Source organism: Pithys albifrons, chromosome 2 (genome assembly GCF_047495875.1).
Source record: "Pithys albifrons albifrons isolate INPA30051 chromosome 2, PitAlb_v1, whole genome shotgun sequence".
Lineage (NCBI taxonomy): Eukaryota > Metazoa > Chordata > Aves > Passeriformes > Thamnophilidae > Pithys > Pithys albifrons.
The window spans coordinates 99,463,712-99,485,717 of NC_092459.1; the positions used below are offsets into that span (position 1 = coordinate 99,463,712).

Consider the following 22,006-nt stretch of genomic DNA (forward strand, 5'->3'; position numbering starts at 1 on the left):
TTATCTGTTAGAAGAGAGGGCAGTGTGAATAAGCTGCTTAAGTCAAGCCCTTGCTGTAGTGCTGACAGGAGATGTATTTCATTAATGTTTCACACTGAAAAACATGAGCATTGATCTGTAAATCCATCTCTTAAACCAGCAATTTTATATTTTATTCTAAAGACATGATTTGGGGATAAGAACTTTATTATTAATTGAAATGTTTATATGATACCTTGTCTCTGATGATTTTTAACTACTAGCACCTCAGATTTGCAGGGATGATGTTTAGATAGAGTAGACCCCTTCCTTCATGGAATTGCTATAGTGTATCACTCACTATGAAAAGCTTCTCTTTTGTACCAAGGAAAGTGCTTCTTCAGAGATGGGAGCAGGCCAGAGGATAAGGGAAAACAGCATATCTGAGGGAAAAAAGGATGACATAGTATGTGCATGCCTTGACCTAAAGGAATGGTATTGTGGGTTCCTCCCCACTTCCTTCCTCAAGAGAGGATTATTAACCATGACAGACCAACAAAAAAAATACAGACACATTTTCTAAGTGGTTGTTGTCAAATATTAAACAAACTATACTTTTATATGAATGCAAACTTCCCACCTCAATTTTTTAATGTAAATAAATTCTCCATTTATATCTAACAACTGATTATAATAGTTGTAAAAACCTCAGTAGCAAGTTTCAGAGACTAAAATTCTGCTAAGTAATTACACTGGTAACTTCAAAGCCTTCCTTATAGTACAGGGTCCTTTCCTGCCTCAGTACAGATCTTCACAGAGCTCAATGTCAGCAACAGGAAAAATGTATTTGTAATTGCTGAAACTGTGGTTCATTAGCTGGAAATACAGATCCTACAGTCACCTCTCTCAAGGGAGATCCACAGACCACAGAAATTTTATGGTAGTAAAAATCAAAACAAAATCCCTATTTTCTGCATCTCCAGCAAAGGAGAACAAGGTAATTTAAACCCAAGTTTATTATGCAGAATTAGAAACTTCAGACTGATTTTAAATAAAAATTCATCTATCACTGTAAATGTGCAAGAGAACAAACACAAATCCCTTCCTATTCACTCACTAGACTATTTCCCTTTGGAACTGAGGTATCCAAGTATAACTTCATGAGGGAACCATTAGCTTATCCTTGAAATGATTAGCTATGATTTGGGGAAAGCTGCTACTCCAGGAAAATTAATCTCAAGTTAGCCTGCAGGAGTTCTGACTTTTAACTGAGATTATTGAGCTCTTACCCTCGCCCACAGTCCACAGTCCGGTCCGCTTGTGCAGATGACAGTCATTCATCAATTTTCAGATAGATAAGATAGATATTAAGAGTTCTGCATTTGGGGAGGTAATGAAATATGTACAATTGCATGCATGTTTCCTCCTAATTAATCATTTCAGTTACAGACTGTTGATTGTTTAGCCTGTTAAAGAATATACTTGCCTCCTCATCCTAGTACATGACTTTTTTTTACTAAAGCAGTTCTGTTTTATGGAACACAGTTAATCAGTGTGAGCAATAACCCTAAGCACAGTTCTACCTGCAGGTTAACAATCAACCTGAATCCCTGATAAGCCTATAAAAGTAAATCTCTATCTGTTCAGGATTGCCAAAGCTTTATTCTAGTTTTTTTTCCTCACAAGAAGCTCTCTAGAATTTTGTACAAGTGGTAGAAGACCATTTTTGCCTCAAGTATATGAAATGATGGCCACTCGAGGTAGCAGTAGGAAAATGTGGGATAGATATATAGATATATATGAACCACCATGCAGTTATCAGTACATTAACCACCTTAACTTTGGCAGAAACATTAGAGCCACACAAACCTCCTGGTTACTCTTCAGAGCACTATAGGGCTTTTGAAGTCAGGCTATAACTGGACTGCCATCCTTCTGATGAGCTGACAGCCTAAGCACGTGCAAGACATGCAGAGAAGCACAGCAGGCAGCACAGCAAGCATAAGCTGAGGTGTAAGAGAAGTACCCTGCCTCAGGCAGAGTTTGGATTTCAGCTAATTATGAAATGCACATCTACTCAGGTTTCTTATGTAAATTTCTTTTAAATAATCTGAAGGATTAAAAAACCCCAAAACTAAACCAAACCCAAACCACAGTAGTTAATTTTTAATCTTACAAATACTGAAATGTCACAGTCTATAGAATTCATATACCTCTTTTGCACTCTCCTGACCCATTAAAGGCAGACAGGACAGCGGATGAAGCAGTTTTTTGGCCAGGTTTGTTAGTTACCTCATCTGCTGCACAGATCATTTATGGAAGTGGGTCTGCAATCCAACAACCCTCCTGCAAATATCAGTACCCAAGGGAAGCAGCACAAGGGCCATAGAGAGGAGTAAGGCATGCCCCTTCTGTTGGCAGCTGAATTTAAGCCATAATTATCTATATATTACCTAAACTGTAAGGGAGAGAATAAAGTTAATTCAAAGGTGCTACCAGAGGGAGTAAAGACCTTTTCTAATCAATATATAACCTTAAAGAATTAAAAAATTGAATGCGTTTCAGCAAAATGAGTTTGAAAAAGCTACATGGAATGGAAACTGAGGCACAAGTTTATTTAACAGAAGTAAGGTAGAGCTGAATGGAAGTGCAGGACAAAGGTGTGGTTCTGTTTTAAGGCATGGGGAGGGGGGACAAGAACGCAGGGGTGGTTGGAGGGAACAAAGGCAGGAGATGCAAGTACTTTAGGAGCACCTTCTTAATACAAAGAATCAGAAAACCCCACAAAACCAAACAAAAAGCAACCCACTTCCAGTATTTAAGCAAGCTCCAGCATTAAGGAATCACGGATTTCCCAGAGCCTCAAGGCAGCAGGTGTTCAACAAGTGAGATAAGCAGTCTGGGACACAGGCAAGGTGACTGCTGAACATACAGTGAAAACACAAGTGTGAGGGAGGTTAGAGCCAGACACCAAATCCTGGAAAGGCTGCACACAGCACTGGAAAGGCTGCACACAACACTCATCTGCTGCTGCTCAACTGCCACAAGTTAATTTCCTTCGTGAGGAAGTGAAATACTATAAATATGGAAGAAATTTGTAATTAATCATCAAGAAATTAACATCCAAGTCAGTCATATAAGTGAAGTTAGGGAAACTAAGAACTATTCATTCCAGTTATTTATTGTTTATTGAATTGAAAGAAAGGGAATACAAACATTTCTGTTAAGTGCTGTGCACCAACATGGAAAAAGTGTTTTTGTTTTTTTTAAAAATCCTAATAAAAACAAATCAGAAGTTAATGTAGTTCCAATTGAACAATTTTTAAAGATATGTTTAAAATACTACACATTTATAAAATAAAAAAGTTAAAACGGTGTTCTGTAAATAATTAGTAAAACAAGTGAAAATAAATACGAGACCCAAAGTTCTTATGTTTTTAATGTAATATAGCAAAGAAATTTTAACTACTTAATAATATCTGAGGAGAGTAACAAAAATCCAGAAAGTTTAAGAACGCAATCCTTTGAAACATTTAATATCAGTCCATAGCAAATAGTCATTACATACCAAAAGCTCTAAGTGTTAACTAGTTCCACCACAACTCCATATAAATCTTGACAATTTAGAAATCTTGAGATCAACAATAAAGTTCTTTTCTTGATCTCTACAGCTTGGTTTGTAAGTACATACATGCTTTGAGGATCCATTTTGTCCCATATGTTTTCAAGGAGCCAATAACTTTTTCCATCTGTGCCTAAAAATGTTAAGTTTCAAATCTAGCACATATACCCTAAGAATGAAAAATGTTTAAGAAAAAAGATGGGGCACAATGAATTTCAAATTTATAAAAATATACTGATATTAACCAAAACCTTCTGGTCAAAGGACACTTCACATACACACGACTTAAAGTATGCAATAAAACATGACAAGTACCTAGAACATTTGGTTCTCTGTCTGACATGGAACACATGCACACACACATTCATACCAGATGGGAGGAACACTCTCACATGTGTCTTACTGAATCCAGATTATCTGGATTAATTGACAGAAAACTTGTCTACTGTTCAACAACTAGAGGCAGCTACTGCAGCAGTAGTTCAACACTGCACACTTCAATTAAGTCCACCCTGTTTAAAAAAAGTGTCATAGTTAATGATTTTTCTTTCTAAACATTGTTAAAAGTAGCAGTTTTCAAAATTAAGTATGGCAGTTGAAAATGAACTCAAGCCAATGTGGAAAAGACAGGAGGAGGTCATAAGGAGGATCAGCCACGTACGAGATGGGTGTTCCTCTTAATAGTCGTCTCAAAAAAAAATTAGATACAAGTGTATTTTGTAGCTAAAAATATGGACAAACTATTGAAAGTGCATTTTTCCTCCTCCCCCTTGAGTTACAGTAGTTTGTCTGTTGCTCAGTAAATCCTACTTTTTATGTCCATTCTTCTCTCTCTACCTCCCTCCCCATTTGGGTCTCCATATCCCCTGAAGCTACAGCTAATTGTACGAGCCCTGGTTCCTGCTCAGGAAGCCTTCAAAACTGATTTTGGGTGGGAGTATCCCTTAGCAGTGTAGAAGTACACAACTAGACACAAACTCCCAACACATACGGAGTTTTGTTAAACATTACCTGTTTGAAGCCAAGTTGAGAAGTAACTGGCAAGATCTGGGTAGATTTCTAGCTTGCATCTTTGCTCCAATCATAAAGAGAAGTTAACTTTAGAGTTGGAGAACTTTAGAAAAGACAAAGGAAATTTAAAAGCAAAGGTGTCAATTCCCCCACTACCCTCCCCTCCAAAACAAAACCAGAGCTACCATTTTCCCTTTTGTGCTCCATTGGGCCTTGAAAAATACTTACCTGAACAGCTACAGAACATTCAGATAATAAAATACTTCAGCACTTTTTTTTCCCCCCAGGATCTGCCTTGATAATAACCTGGGGCTACTGTGGATATTTTAAGCCAACAGGTGACCAGAGAAAGTTACAAAATGAGTACACACACTATTTTCCTCTCTAAAACCATCGGTCTGGTGACTAGAAATACAGTAATTTATTGTGGGTGTGTACTTGCTCCAGCCTTAGACTTCAGCCTATGAACATTTTTAAGCACATGGAAATCAACACATTGCAAATGAGCAAACTTATTTGGGTTTTTCCCCCACCCCACCCCAGTCTCATTTTAGTCTGTGCACAAAAAGTATTGGTACTTTTCAATTCACATATTGTGAATGTGCGATGTTAGGAATAGTTTAGGTTCCTCTTTCATCTCCAGGTTGGAATGGTAGTCATTGCTGCTACGTCTATAATGTCAGTTTACTATGGGAGCAAGTAGTGTGGCAAAATGCAGATGGGTCTCACCTTTCTCTGCTCATCACCCATGGGGCACAGAACATGCTGTTACTGAGACACTGGAAGCAGTGCCATCTGCTTGGAGCTTCCCTTTACATGGCATGGCTGCACCACAACACTAACGGAGACACAGTGGAACATGCCTGCCTCTCCCTGACTCTGCTTCCTAATACCTGGAGTGTCCTTCATGGCTACAAACCAAGTCCAGAAGAGACAGGCAGTATTTGGGCAGGATACTAGCTTTAAATTTCTGCGGGGGAAGGCAGGCACCAGCCCATACATACCCCCATTGCTTGTGCCAGACAAGGAGTCTCACTGATTAGTTACGGCCACCACATTTAAAATGCCTGTTTAAGTGCATACAAGACTTTAAACCTCCAGCTGAGATTTGATCCAGCCTTCACCACCTATGCAGAGTTCCCACTTTATTCCCATGAGAATGAGGTAAGCAAGTAGTGCCAGACCATTGTATAGGACCTTATTAAGAGACATCAGACCATTGTTCTCCTTACTCTCCCTAAACAATGTTTGGTTTGAAAAGTAAGTTCCAGAGTAAGACAATACTACAACAGCTTCCAAAGATTCACATACTGGCATTGCTTATGAATTATACCATGTTTTGAAAATGTAAAACACTGTTTACAACTTAGGTAATTGATTTTTCTTTAAAACCCAAAGGTTTAGCTTACTCAGATTTGATCTTAGGAACTTTGTCTATAGGAATAAGCCTGACTAATCTTACACTGTCTAAACTAGGAAGAGAAACAAAGAGCTTCCTCTAATTAACAAATTAATGGAAGAAGGAAATTACTTGTAGTCTCATGCCTACATATGCATTCCTAGTGCTGTGGAACAGTAACTGCTATCAAAGCATTCACTTAAATTTTAAGGCCCATGTACTAGACTGAAGATAAGAACATTAAGTTCCTACCTGGTTTTGGAGGTACTAGAAGACTAATGTCAGGTTTGGGGTTGGTCTCAACCCTACTATCACAATCTTAACTCACATGTAAGTTTGCATACAAGGCAAGAAAAACACCTGCCACCTGATGGCTGGAATCTGGGGGGGGTGTGGGGTGTGGTGTGTGTGTGTGAAATCTAACCTGATAACCTTTACTTTGTTTTTTTGGGAAATAGCACATTCCCATTCATCAAAGGGGCTACACTTCTCTTCACAGGAATTCTGGCAAACCTTCCCCCACCCTTCTTCCACACATGACTAATAAGGACATTAGATTATTATCTCATTAAAGGATGAAGTCCACCCTTCTATTCATATGACCGCACTGCATGCCCTTCCCTGTTCCTTCTTTATTTTGCAGCAGTACCAACACTACCTTTCCACCCAAGGTGGCAAAAGGGAATCCAGTGCCATCCCATAATGAACTTGTGTGTAGTGCAGAAGCACAGAGATGCCCAGGCATCTGTTTACATCAAGAAGAATACATACTTAAATTATAAATGTCTTTGTTTCTACCTTAACGTGGGATATTAGTGGAACTACTCCTAGATGTGTCAAGATGTTCACAGCACCAGGTTGCAACAAGGTCTGGGAGAGGCATTTAAATCTGAAAACTTAGAAATATATTCTCAACATGGAAATCTATACAGCTTTGTTTATCAAATAAAGAAAAATTTCCATTTTAATACAATGTTTAATTATGATTTGTATGTTAATTACTTGTACAAAATGATGACTTTGTGAAGAAAGGACTCTTTCAACACATTCTTCCCTTGAAGTGTAGTCTACCTTTTACAACAGCATTGTTGCATATATTTATGTAATTAAAAGAAACCAAAAAGACCTTTTCTTGTTTAATCTTAGTCTGGTGGTGCAGTCTGAATGCTTCTTTTTTCCTAAATAATATAGTTTATCTGTTAAGATGGACAGTGAGTTCCTCCATCTAAACACGCTTCACTGCCTACATAAAGCTCCTTCCAGCCACTGCTTTTGATTGGGTCTCAAGACACTCCAGAAAAGCATCAGTGATACCGTGTTTCATGACACTTCTTGCATTGTTTTAATTCCAAATGTATACAAATGAAGTCATTTTAATCCTATAAATAATTTATTTTTAAAAAATTGTGCTGTTAACCCCTTTGCAGGGCAACGAGCTATGTGAAAAGTACAAAACTTTTTGTCAAATGTGATACTGAGAGTGCTTTTGACATAGTTCATTGGTTTATCATCTCAATTTATATATATACTGCGCAACGGGCAAGGCTAGAATCCATGAACCAAGCTGCAAAGATCTCAAGCTAAGTAAGGCGGAGAGAGACTTGAGAAACAAGAGAAGGAAATACTTTCCTATTCAATGTATACTCTTCAGACTAAAGCACTCTTTCTATCAAGCCTTCTAAACTGTTAAATAAAGTGTTCCAAACAAGCATTTAAACTTCATTACACAGAAGAGCAACAAGAACAGTAGCCTGCCAGACAAAAAGGCAGGAGGGAAAAATATATATACTGAGTTCAATGGTTAGCCTGAATGTAGCACAGTTCTTCACAACCGATGGGGGGGGTAATTTCAACACGGTGTCCAACAAAGTTCTAAGGACGTGCTTCATCTCGACTGGTTACTATGAAGCAAGGTGGTAAATGTTTGGCCCCAACCGGGCTTCAGAAATGGTTCTTTTTCATGACGAGCATGTCTGTCCAGCTATCAATCATGTTTGTTTGCACCAAATCCCAAGCCATTTAAAATACGACTAATTAAGTTAAACTGAAGTCGTCTGCTCCAAATTCGCCATCAACTATCCATGCTACTGCATTCCTCTGAGCAAAAACAAAAACATAAAGAGAAAGAAATCACAGCTTGAAGATCTTAGCAACAGTAAATATTTCCATTATAAGATAATTACAGGTACAGTGTATGTATATAAATTTTATTGAACATGCATTAATTAACAGATCTTATACTAAAAGTTACTTATTTTAGATTACATTATTCATATCAATCTAGAAATTAATGTAACATGTTAGATGTGGGTACTCAAAAAGCCTTTCCAAAAAGAAGTAACAGACATTTGCATTTGAGTTCTAGTGAAGTGTGCCAATTACAAAGCTGTTCTGTCATCCATTTAATATTCCTAAGTTGCTAAGTATTATTCTGTGCACCTACATCTCTTGCAAAAGCACTGCTGTGAGAAATCCATTTTCTGTTCATTTGGTATTTATGGCACTTATTAGTTCACCTTCTGGATGAACTAAAAAGAGGGAGCAAGCAGCTAACTAGAGAAAACCAAACAACAAAACCGTGAGTAAAACCAGCTGGAGGACATGCTCTCACTCCTTATGGGTGCACTCCATAAAGTGTTATAAACAGATTAGCCAAGCTGGTCCACCTAGCCCAAGACTAGAAGCAGATGTGTCAAAAAGCACAGGTGTAGGGAGAAGAGGTAATTATTCCTCTTAATATCCTTCCAATTCTCAGCCATTTTTACCTAGGGGAGATTCTGAGCTAGAGGTGTTTACTTCTCCAGTAGTACTTAATGGATTTCTCTGATTACTCTGCCCAGGTTCCACCTGAACCCATATCCATGCCCAGTATTCATTTGGTTCTGTGGCAATAGGATATACTGTATTTCATTTTAATGTCTACTGCAAATAAATATTCAACTTCAACATTGTATTAAGAAATGAGAGACACATATAAACTGCAGAACAACTCCCCAGTGGTCATCTCATTAACAGTCCCAAGGGAGGAATGAAGGGCTGGGAACACATGCACATTTTGGCAGCAAAAAAAAAGGAGCATTGTCTCTCTTCTGGACCTCTATATTGCTGATGGTTAGTTAAGGTTCAGTTTTATATAGATATTCCTACAGAAAACTTCACAGTCTCTCCAGACTTTGGAGATTCCTTTTTTAATACCATTATTCAATTTGCAGTGTGATTAGAATGCATTGTTTAAATTTTAATAGCACTGTACATTATTAAACCTCAAGCACTGGAGGCAAGATTTTAAAGAATATGCATAAATAAATTAATTCTGAGGTCTTAGTAACACCACAGGGTCTATAGGGCCATGTGAAAATAATTTTGGAAATACCAATTGTTTCCTTTTTGTTCCACAGTATGAATCATAGAATCATAGAATCAATAAGGTTGGAAAAGACCTCTGAGATCATCAATTCCAACCCTTAGTCCAACTCCAGTCCATTTACCAGATCATGGCACTCAGTGCCATGTCCAATCTCAGTTTAAAAACCTCCAGGGATGGTGAACCCACCACCTCTCTGGGCAGCCCATTCCAATGCCTGATTTCTCTCTCTGGAAAGAATTTTTTTCCAATATCCAATTAAGATCAAACAGTCATACACTAAAAAAAACCCAACCAAAAAACCCCCATCAAAACCCAGTTACTTTTTTAGTTTTTACCTTCAATATCCTGGTTGTCTACGAAAGGCGCTGGTCCCCATATCCTAACGGTGCCGTCATCGGAGGCGCTGGCCATCATGGATGGGATCTGCGGGTTCCAGCTCACACAGTTCACTGTACGCGTGTGCCCCGTCAGCTCCGCGATGGGCAGCTCGCTGCGCTTGTGCCAGATGTACACCTTGTGATCTAAACAAAACACACGGTTAAAAACAAATGAGAAATGCTGTTCTGCACGCACTGATCTGTTGTGTCAAATAGCACTTCCACACAGGCTCTCAGCAACTCTGCTCTCAATATTGCAAAACCTGTGTCCAAAACCCACGTCTCAAGTGTGCAATAGCACTAAGAGAATTTTTGTTGTAAAAGCAATCAAAAGAATCCAGGTCAAGCTCTTCCATTAACAGGAACATTCCCTTTTAACACCTGCAAAGGCTACTACACTTGGCATTTGAAGAAAAAGATTTGACTACAATGCAAATAAGAGAATACATGGCTAAAGAGAGAAACCAAGCTACTCTTCAATTATAGGTATGGAGCTGTAATCTTATTCAAAAGGAAGAACTGCAGATTTTTTCCCCCTCAAATAATTGTATTTACAGATTAGTGAAGACATTATAAAGTAATGAGTACTAAGACCTCCTTATAACCATCTCATGCTGATGATTCCTATCCACAGTTCATGAAAAACATCTTAATACCAAAGACCTGCAACCCTCCAGTGAAAGCTGAAACAGAGCAAACGAGGGAGAGCAAAACTTAATAGCTCAAATGCTGTTACTGTCTTGAACAATTAATTATTGTGTGGTATTTAGATACCCATTTGTACATATTAAAGTAGGTGCAATAAACAACCCTACAGATCTTATTTTGTGATGGGAAGCTTTTAATTACTTCCAGCAACATGACAGAACAGCAAACTGGTTAGACACTCTCCAGCAAGTTTTAGGAAAGTATTATTGCTTTATAACCAACCACAATTAAGAATAAGTCAGGGCTGGGACTGAGTATCCCAGCTATAGAATAGCAGCCTGTACCAAGTCTGTGGGTTTACCTCTCCAGTAGCATCTGTAAAATACTCCAAACAGAGCTACACAAACTGAACAAGTATGTATTACAAGTATTACACAAAAGCCTGAGATTTAGGTCTGACATATCAAATGGAAGTATTTTAATCTCTTTGAAAGGCTTTAATGTAGATGTCACTCTGAAGGCTTAGCAAACAAACTTCCTCTACTCCTCCCCTCAACCCCTTATAAAACAAACTTGCTCTCTGACCTACCTGCTAGAAAAGCATCATGGAAATATGTGGTAACAACAGTCTTCTGCTGAGCCAGCAGCTCATTTGAGTGTCCCACCTTTACATGTACTTGTATTGACACAAATGTTCTGGCTGTGTTTACATTCCACTTAAGATTCCAAGAGACTACACATCCATGCTATTCATCAAACCACACAATGCACACTCTGCTTATAGATGAGTGTATGGACACACAAGCCTCTGCTGTCTAGGAGAATCAAGGCCTAAACACAAACCAGTATTTTCATGCTTGTCAGAATGCCTGTATATTGGTTTGGTAAACACAAGTTAGCTGGATTAAGGCAACAGGCAATCCCTCTCAGAGGCCTCCATTTTCTTCCTATTTTTGCAATGGTGGGAAAAACCCCGACCTACACGACAACATGCTTTAAGAAGTATTAAAATGTAATTAATTACTATGACAATATCATGTGTTATTTCTTTGTTTGCTTATTTTTTAAAACAGACTTTCTCAGTAGCCACGTTTGCAACAATTCAGTACAAAGAGGCAACAGGTTCAAACAGTTCAACTCTGAGTACTATCAGTTTCAATCACTGCTCAGTAGATTCTCAAATAATGAAGATAATAAAGAGTAAATAAATGGGGGAGAAAAAGAACTGGTGCACTACAGTATCTAGAAATGCAAATGGTTATGCCTATATGAATCCTGAACTTTCAGGTACTTGGGTCTCAAACCCGAAGCTTGTTCAACCATGAAAAGAGATTCACACTGGATTGGAATACTGGAGGTGCTGTCCTTCAGTCATATTCCACTGGATATAGTCAGAGGTGAAACCTGATTTTCATTTTAGACATCTTTGATATTTTCCGAAAAAGAATAGCAGTAAGTGTCCTGACCAACCCTGTTTCCTAACAGCTTAGAGTTGCATGGCACTTACAGTGACTGTTTATATATTCCAAGTGTAATTCTTAGCCCTCAATAAGCTTGGATTTTAAGTGACCTACATGGCAGGTGATGGCACTACATCAGTGACAGAACTGAACCAATTCAAGACATACACCTTTAACAAATTTCTACTCTTGCCACAGACAGTTGAATAAAAACATACCACAAAGCCTTTGATCACCAAGAAACCCAACCAGACTACGTCAACAACTGCTTAATTTGAGACTACTGCCTGCAATTAGGATGACTACTGAAATTAAAAGAACCTCACCACACCTGTATCTTCAACAAGCAAATGAAGCTGTTATTCCCCAGGAGTACTTTTTATTCAAACCATAAGTCTAAATATCATACCACAAAAAGAAAAATTCTCCAGAACACCTCACCCACTTTAATTAAAATCGTGCAGATACTTTTGCTTTAGAGGAGCAACACAAGAGCCATTAATCCTTTCTACTAGTACCATCCTCTCAGAAGATTCTTTCTGCTACCCCACAATTATTTTTGAAGTATGCCATAATCTCAGCACACCTCAAATTTATTTCACTAACCAGTTTGCTTCCTTTTACAATGCTGTTGTTAGCAACTGTTACCTACAAAATTAAGGTATAGGAAGGATACAGCATGCCACTTTTCTGCAGAAGGGAGAATGATGTTACCTTCACTACCACTTGCGATGAAATCTTCATTATGACCTCCAAAACATGAGTGAATTGTGTAAAATCCTTGTGTAACACCTTGATACTTTCTCACTAAAACTCTGTCTTGTAAGTCCCACAAGTGAACTCCCTGGAAATAACAAAGAATTTCATCATAAACATTATTAATGACATTCTTTTGAACTATGAAAAAAAAATTTAAACATCAAAGTACACTCCTTCAGAGCCAGCCTCAGTACTGTTATTAGATAAAGAAAGTAAAGATGTATCAAATTACTAAACTTTGAGCCTTTGGTCCCTTCCATTGCAAAAGCTCCTATTCTTATACAAGGTTCCAAAAGCAGAATTAGATAAATAAAATCTAATTCTCACACCCCCAGACATGTCAACCTGCCACAATTCTTGCTGACACCTGGCTTCTTGATGCAACAGCCAGTTAATAGCATTTATTAGTACATATTTCACAATATGAAATGCTTGAGTATAAATCATAAAGAAAAAACCAATCAGTCTTAAGAATAAGATTGGCTTCTTTTGAGAAAATTCCACACTATACCTGTGAATATTAAGGCCTTCATATTACATGATATACAACTGGTTAATATCAAACATTCCAACTCACACCAAAATATTTACGAATAAGTAGCATCTGCGAGATTTGTTTCCATTTCCATTCAACATCACCAACTCACCTGAGTTGCTACATTTAACAAAGCTAAACGGCCATTTTTTGAAATAGTAAACGACATAATAGGGTGATCTTCTTGTACTCTGAAATGATAAGATACGAGTGTCAAGGTAACCAGATAATGATGCAACACCAAGGTAAAAGGCATGTCCCTGTTTCAGCAATATTATCAGGAAATGACAGTTCTGAATTTGAAACGAGGTATGTGTCTATCCATCAGTACAAGCCAGGTCTGCAATAGCTTGCTTATATTTATGACGAACCCCAAAATCCAAAGAGACTTCAGACCTCAACTCCAACTCTTAAAGTCAAGGCTGGATCTACTAAAATATGCCAGGAGTTGAGAGGACTACAACTCTTGAAGGCAGAAATGTCAAAACATCCACTCTGGTGCTTAGAAAGTTATTTCTAATACTTGACCTAATGCTGCTTGCTGGAATTTACTCACTAATTCTTGTTCCATGCTATTCTCATCTTCTTTTAACACTGAGAGCATTTTAATACCTTGTTTTCCATCCTGCCCCCAACCCCTTCTTCAATCTCTGCCTGACACTAAGTATGAATTCAAAACCAAAGAAAGAGGTAGTTACATGTTCCTGTCTGTGAGATCCTCGAAGTTATAACCCCGAATTCGCTGGTGTGTGTCCGATGCTAGAACAGTTTTCCCATCGCTCAAGCACCAAAGGCATTGTACCCTCACCCCTTCCCAGGAGTCAAGGAGATTACCATCTAAATCCTGATAAGAAGAAAAAAAAAATAAAACAAACAAAAAAATGGAACCATTAGTCTCAGATTTCTGAGGAACTGTGAAATCTTTTTCACCTTCTGTTCAGACAATTGCTACAGAAAGCAACCTTACCCTTTAAAAGGAACGACTTAACGCATCAGGACTTCCTACTCATAACTGAGGGCTTTTGTAGGAATCTGCCCAGACAGCTGAGAATCCCTTTAGTCACTTACTTTCTTGTGCATGACACGTGCCATCTACACCATGTCACTGAGCTGCCCTTTGCAGTGAGTGAGGTTTGCATACTGCACTATTATTCTGGGCACCAAGTCAAATGACAAACAATCAAGAACAGGGTAAGACTGTGGACCTCACCATCCAAAATCCACACTAGTAAAGTAACGAGGGTTTCAAATTTCTGTTTACACAAGCAAAGACAGCATGCAAAACTAAAAAAAGATGTAGTCAAAATTCTATGGAGTAAACAACATTTGTGGACAAAGGCACTACTGTTTGTTAGTGTATTTTATGGAGCAGCTAAGAAAAAAATGCCCACACTACAAATCCTCTTTTAGGCAGACCAAAGATGCTCAAACTCTTCGAACTGCCACACAAAGCAGTGCTGGTGAAATATTTGCATTCTTTCAATTACAAAGGATGGGAAGCTTTAGTGTACATACAAATGAAAAACCTGAAAAACAGGAACCTCAGATTTGTCAAAACTTTAATTTCTTGCTTTGTTTTCCATGGGACAGATGCAGAGAACTTACACACTGATAAAACTGCCCACGTTGACCTCCTGTTACAAAACGCTTCCCATCAGGATTCCAGGCCACGCTTGTTAAACTGTCTTCATGAGACTGGCTCATCTTTGTCCTCAGCTCACCAGTCTGTAAAATAAACAAAGGCAACAAGGCCTTACACCAGAACCCTTTCCCAAAAAGGCACGGATAATTTTACCTGACACGTGTAGTGTTTGGTAGTGCACGTATTTCAACACATTTATTAAACAGCAATACAAACTTATGAATAGTGCAATAAGAAGGCAGAACCACTTCAGCATCTCCAGTGATTCTGGACTTGATTTGGAACAATTTCTTTTGTACCCCAAATCAATAGAGATGGTGTGTCAGACAACTGAAAGATTATGAGTAAAGGGCAGAATGAAAAAAATTACAAGAACAAATCAAGAGCAAGACAAGCACTAACAAATGAAAAAACCCCAAACATAGAAAACAAGGAGACAGGAGTAGACTAGAAGAAGAAAAGACAGATGACAGAATACATTTTAGTAAAAAGTTAGGAGTATCACTGTATTTAGAATGTTTTCCTCCCTGAGATGAAGCTCTCCAGGCCAAAATTCAGTTTTCATCCCTAGTGTATAATGCTACTGTTTCACAAGACAGAACACCAATGAGTGGCTTACCATTGTCAGGACAGTAAGGGCTTCTCTCTATTCCCCTGTGCCAGCTCTAGTGCTTTTCACTGAGCCAATTTAGTCAATTAAACAGAAGAAAAGTGTTCCAAGGGTGAAAAAAGGGAACATTTGTGTTTTAGAAAACTAAATTAGTTCAGAGTCCAAGACAGCACAAGAAAGACTATACAGCTCAGAACCAAGGCAAGAGAATCTTTTATATCAACTCAAGTGCCCATAAAATTCAACAGCAGAAAGTGATTTCGAAATTCACAGAGGAAATGGCAAAATGCCCTGGTGTCTGACTGAAAGATGAAGTTCTGAAATCATAAATTTAAGCCTCTGTCAATCTTTCGCTAACATCACTGTGAGAGTTTTGCAAAGTAAAATAGCTTGTATCTTTTGCTACTTGTTAAAATCATCAGTAAGCAATTCCTTTCCTTGAATAATATTTCTGCTCTCTGCTTCTGTTGACTGTCCCTCTCTTCAGAACCTCTTTAAGGTCCTACACATTTATGCCATCCCTTTTTAGAAGGGATCTGTAACCAGATACACCAGAGTTGCTGCACAGTCCCAGGCACTGAGACTTGAACTCTAATTTCAGTTCTGTATAAACTGAGTACAGAATTTGTGGGCTGCCATAATTGATTTTCCAAATTGAAAGAGGGGCAGGGAGATCAGCACCTCTTCTTTACATTCAACATCTTTGCACGAGTTTGTAGCAGTTATTTTTTTCACCCCTGAAGTATTTAGGTATTGAAACAAAAGCAGCAGGCTGACCACAAAATTTTATTTTTCACTCTTAGTCACCACTTACTTGTACATTCCAGAGCCAAAGCTCAGAACAATCATCTGGGCCACAGGCAACAAGGTAGTTGTCATCTGGACTCCAAGCAATGTAAGAGACCCCATAGGCATGACCTTCTAACGTCTTAAGTAGTTTTAGCTGGTGAGTATCCTGGAACAAGAGAGATACTATTGAGACAATGCAAATGAACTACTGGACTTCATGTATCCAGTGTGTCCAAGTACAGCACAGCAAGTTTCCTTTAAGCAACTTGCCCCCTGTGAGACATGAACAGGCTCCTACTGGGAAAGCAATTGCCAATTTACAGAGTACGGCCAGGAAATGAAAGTTTCAATGTGCAAACCAAGAACATTTGTAGGTATTTTTGTTCTAATCTTTCGTCATTCCAAGTGCAAAACTCACAAAATACTGCTGTGTACCAAGTTTTATATCACATTACACTTGCTTTAGTATACAAGATTTCTGTAGTGTCAAGTCTTTCTACATCTAGTGAAATATGAAAGCAATATTATCTATATTTTACAGAATTAAGTTACTTTCTTAAAAGGCATGTTGGAAGGCTGTTATGGTTAAACAGAGAACCAAAAACTTCACATATGCTGAAAAGGGAAAACCTTGAAGTGCTAATATTTTTAGAAACTTGAGCTTATCTTGTGCATTCTGCTCAAGAAGTTTTACAGAAAGATATTTTTAAAAACTTCCTTGAGAGGTGTTCTTATTTCAGAAGTGCTACCTAAACAAGCTGTTTTCTGACAGATTTAGTGAATGAAGCATACTTGGCACATGCAGCATCTTGTATCATCTTTATATTACAACTGTTTTACTGCTGTCTTGTCAGAGAAACTTGACTTTCAAGAAGCTTATAAAAATAAATAGTACAGCGAGATACTGTGAAACAACCACACACTGGCTTCCTAAAAGGAGAAACATGCTTCAGTACAGCATTAGCACTGACTCCTGACAAGACATGCATATACAGAAAGCAGAACAGAGCTTGTTACAGTGCTGACAATTTTTGTAAAGCCTCTTAGAAAAACGCAAATTGTTCTCCCTCTCCCCTGGTCCTTCCCTGCATGGCAGATGTTTATATCTCCAAATTATTTTTAAAAAAGAGTGACCCGTTTGAAAATCTAGTTTAAGTTCTCTAATTGTCCCTTCTCTTTCTTTTGTTTCAGTATTAATCAACAGAGTACCTCTTGATTTTAAAGAGAAAGAATAGAGGAACAGTGACCTGAAGGACTGTCTCATGGGATCAGCTTTGAAGATTTAGTGATTCACAGCCATCCTGCAGCTTTGAGGGTTTTGATCACTAGAAAAAGTAAATTCTTCAAAAGAATAATCTTCAGAGCACACAGAAAGAGGCAAATGAACGGACCTTCTCAGGACCCCTTTTCCATTCTAATAATTAATCCTGGACTGCATTAGACACGGCCTTGTCTGTAGCTAAAGTGATCTGCAAGGAAACGGAGTCATATCTGACATCATCTCACATCCTGGAACTTCCCTGCAACTGATGGAGTTCTTCTTAGAACAGGACTCAAGTAGCCTGTCATTTGAGCATACTGGAAACTCACAAGGAGAAAGGCACATAAGATACTCCTCTTCCAATGACAGAGCTCTGTGGCTGTTACTATCTTCCATACTACCCCCATACTTCTCTTCAAATGCAGCAAAACTGCTATACCATGTTTGCCTCCAAAAGAGCAGCCAGTGGGACTTCAGCCAAGTGTCCCCAAATGAAGTCAACGTGCTTCCCATCTACCACCCAAAGAAATGTCAGCACCTCTATTCCTTACATTATCCAAATTTTTGTTATGTATAAGAAACAACTTAAGTCCACAGTAGTTGAGCTCCTTGGCTGAAAAGCCAAAATCCTGTCAGCAGTTTACAGGAAGTGCAGGCGATTTTTGTAAACAGCAAGTTAAAGGAGAACTCTATGAAAGAAGACACAAGCTAGGCAAGATGATATAGGAAGTGTACTTATCCTTTGGGCTCTAAAAATTCTATCACACTTCCTCACAGTCAAATAATGCCTCAACACAGAAACCAAGTTCACTCAATACATTATTGAGTGGTGTTGAGTCTGCATAAGAACTTTGATATTAACAAATGAAAATGAAAACAAAGGCATGAGTTAAGATAGTTTAGACCTGTAGCTGGGTCTTAGAAAAGAAACATGGTATGAAATGAGGAAAACACGTTGAAGAAGTGTCATTGCATTTCAAGAAGGGTGACAAAGAAAAGAAATGGAGAAATGAAGGATTCTCACACACATGAACTGTGTGCGGAAAAACAAATACTGTTCATTGAAAACTGTTCTCCCATCACTTGCCCAGACACTGTTGAACAGAAGTTTCCACATAGTTTATGTATACAGATTAGAATAAATCTAATACCTAAAGCTTTGAAAACCTGATTAAACTTACAGTTCAAAAGACATTGTAAGCTGCTACAGGAAATGTGAGAAGCATGCTCTGCCAAACATGACAATGATTCATTTGAGTTATGTGGCCTGGTGTTATTTCAACATTCACCTACTTGAAAGGTTTCAATTTATTTTTTTAAAGTATTCACAAAGAGAAGATAAACTGATAGAACTCTACAAAGCTCCTTTCCCACTAGTATTTTGAAGAGATTTTGTTTATCAGCCCTTGCTCAAACAGGTTAGCCTAAAACACCCACAAAACATTTATTTGCTTTTATTAGCCAGGTATCAGCTAACAATTCACTGTAAAATCTGCTAATCAAGGCATTTGGTATTAAAACCCATCAATACAAAAAGAAGATGTGCATCTACAATCAAGTGACAAGTTAACAGCAAAAAATATTTGACCCTTAATTTACTTAAAATTACTCTGTTAAAAAAAACCAAAATAGCAACAAACAAAATACTGGTATTTCCAAAGTAAGTAACACAAGTCAGCTTTGCTGCTGTGCAGCTCATGGCCCAGCACAGACTGGCCCCAGTAACACCCAAACCACAGCAGCTCTTATGCCTGAAAAAACCACAGCACCTGCTGTTAGTTCAGAGGCTACACAATGACTACACACCCAGAAGAGGGCTTTAAGCCCTTCCATCATTTTTACAGCAAAAAGGACTCAGACTATATGGCTTTCTAACCTGAAGTGATAGAAAATAATTAAGTTCAGCTCTCAAATCCTACTTAAGGCCAGTATGGGTCTAAAAAACCTTCCATCTTCCCTTTTGCATACCAGTCTACAGTTGTGCTGTTAAAAACCTGCAAGAACCTTATTTCTGATAGTGTTCTACAAGTATTAGCAACTTCACATGTTGTGTGCATATGTTCAGGTTTATTCAGGTTTCAATTGTTATGAAAAACATGGACACACTTTAATAATCATTTCTACAAGTCAATTAAAACAGTCTGAATTAAATTCTTCATTCAATCTTTTTATTTACATAAGAATAGATATGGATAAGAAAGACATATGAAACATCCTATAGCTACACGATTTAAGAGGAATAGTGCCACATACTATTAAAACTTAAAACTGCAGTCTGTAAGAAAATGGATGGGTTTACTCCCACGTGTCAGTGTGTTTAGATCTTTGCCTCGAAATAGGGCAAGTCTACAACAGCAATTAGCATGAAGTGGTATACTGATATAACTTTTAATTTGGCACATACCATTTTATTAATCAGGAATAAAGTAATAAATGGTGAAGTGAGCAGAGTATTTAAATCCAAGCGTATTATTAGCAACAAGATAACAGAAAGGGGTTAGTCACTCTCAGTAAGAGTGACTTTAGAAGAAAGGTTCTCCACTGCCATGCTCCTTCCACTCTCACCCAACGCTTCTTGAGGCCTTCAAGCCAAGAATCTTCCCTGGAAGGCAACAGCAGGCTCCACCCTGTGGTACTGGTTACAAGTATACAAAGTTCCTGCCCCAAAGCAGCGAACAGTTCAAAGCCTTACACTCAGGCATCAGGTTTGCAAGTGTCCTCCTTCACTAATTTACACTGATCAGGGTTTTCAGACTTCTGCAACCCAGGGAAATACCCCAGTCAAGGGGGTTACAGTACCTGCTGGCCTGTCCTTCAAAAATCAAACCATCGTAGCAAGAGAAAGCTGAGAGGGAGGGGAAAGACAAGTCATACACATTTTAACACTTGGCAAACTTACTGGATCAACCTGCCAAATAATAACAGTTGTGTCCTTAGATCCTGTTGCTAGTTTAGTGCCGTCATTGGAGAATTTACAGAACCACACTTCGTTACAGTGCTCCGTTAGTATCTGCTGGGTATAGCATGGGAACTGTTTCCTGGGAAAAGAAAGGCATGTATGCACAGATTAATAAGAAAGCAGTTAAGACATTTTTTTGAAAGTCAAGCTGATAAAAAAAACCAACCAAAGAAAAACTTTATTTAAATGTGAGACCAAACAACTTAGAAAATTCCTCTATTAACAGCTGCTTCAAATAAGTACAGAACGAAGTGTCTTATCAGGTAACAAACTCACACCAAGAGATCGTAACCAACTGCAAGAACGTACAACTATTCTTATTTCATTTACACAATTTGTTATACTTTCATTTAGCTTGGAATAAAACTGATCTCATTAGGAAGGTAATAGCTTATTACTAGACAGTTCTATGATGTATAGAAAATACTGGAGTCCAAATCTCTTTAAACCCCTAGGTGCAATGTCTAGTTTACACAAGATCTTCGTAGGTATCTAACTCACTTAGCTATAGCTTGCCAGCTCTTTGTAAGTGACTCTTCTGTGTGAGTCTTCTTTTTCTTGAATGTGATCTTGCAGTAAGTTAGATGTTTCTTTGCCTTCATTTTGTGCCATTTTTCACTTTCTTTGCAGAGTACTACATACAGCATCTAAGCCTAACTAACAAGATACCACTGAGCTTCAACAGTTTGTCCCCTCACAAAATCTACATTATTTCATAAAATGTTGTGTTTCATCAGATGAAACATTACATGATAAACTACTGAAGAAGAGTCATAACATTCCTCTAGAGCTAATATTTAATATTCTACTTACACACTGAGAAAAAGCTAACAGTCAAAATATTGAATTAGGTAAGAACTGGAGAAACTACATTTCATTTACATCTTGCCTATAAGCCCTACAGGAAGAGCGTTTCATTATTATTTAGCCATATGATAATGAGTTAATGTTTTTACTCAGAGCAACAACTTGCTGTAGAAGGAGAGTCTTTAACCATAACTCATACAAAGTACAAGGGGCACATTGTGTCCCAGGAAAGCCTTTTCAGCATATTTCATTTTTAAAAAACACTATGGAACAACAGCTCTTGCATTTTAAAGCTTAAGAAAAGCAGCCAAGGCTCTGTAGACACAGAAAGCAAGCAGTATAATGCTGGAGTACACAGTTTTTATAGTAAGATGGCTTTTAGGTTCCTAAAAAGGTTAACAGTTGATACAGCTGCTGGAGATACATTCCAATACTGAATTATGCTACTCACAACCCAGCTGGATCAGAGCACATTCACAAAAAGTTCCCTTAACTAGTGAAACACACAACTCAGCAAGTTTGACTTCACAGAGAGCACAGCTACATTAAATTCCTTCTGCAGAGGGAAACAGCAGCAGTCTTGAAATAAGAAACCAGAACCAGTTGTCTAACAGTTTCTGGGTTTGGTAATTAGATATCATTGTAGCTCAGAGGTTTTTCTTTATGTTTTTTAAGTGTTTCATTATGAAGTGTTCTGTTCAGCACAAAACACATGAATCATGTTGTTCACATACTGAAATAAAGCATCTAATAAAGTCATCTGGTGTTGTGTTTACACAAGTTCAAAACCTTAAGTAAAACA

The 22,006-nt window shown here is 38.0% G+C and overlaps 1 protein-coding gene across 1 annotated transcript in view; it reads right to left on the reverse strand.

Annotated features, from left to right (window-relative positions):
• Positions 1–3,127: 3,127 nt before the first annotated feature.
• Positions 3,128–22,006, reverse strand: part of WDR26 (WD repeat domain 26) — a 32,053-nt gene continuing 13,174 nt past the window's right edge. Inside the window, exons 7-14 of the mRNA XM_071579474.1 lie at positions 20,338–20,476; positions 16,203–16,343; positions 14,742–14,861; positions 13,835–13,980; positions 13,249–13,327; positions 12,557–12,686; positions 9,693–9,878; positions 3,128–8,087 (exon numbers count right to left, since the gene is read on the reverse strand). Coding sequence (XP_071435575.1) covers positions 8,062–8,087; positions 9,693–9,878; positions 12,557–12,686; positions 13,249–13,327; positions 13,835–13,980; positions 14,742–14,861; positions 16,203–16,343; positions 20,338–20,476 — 967 coding nt within the window. The 3' untranslated portion in view covers positions 3,128–8,061. The remainder of the gene's footprint in view (positions 8,088–9,692; positions 9,879–12,556; positions 12,687–13,248; positions 13,328–13,834; positions 13,981–14,741; positions 14,862–16,202; positions 16,344–20,337; positions 20,477–22,006) is intronic.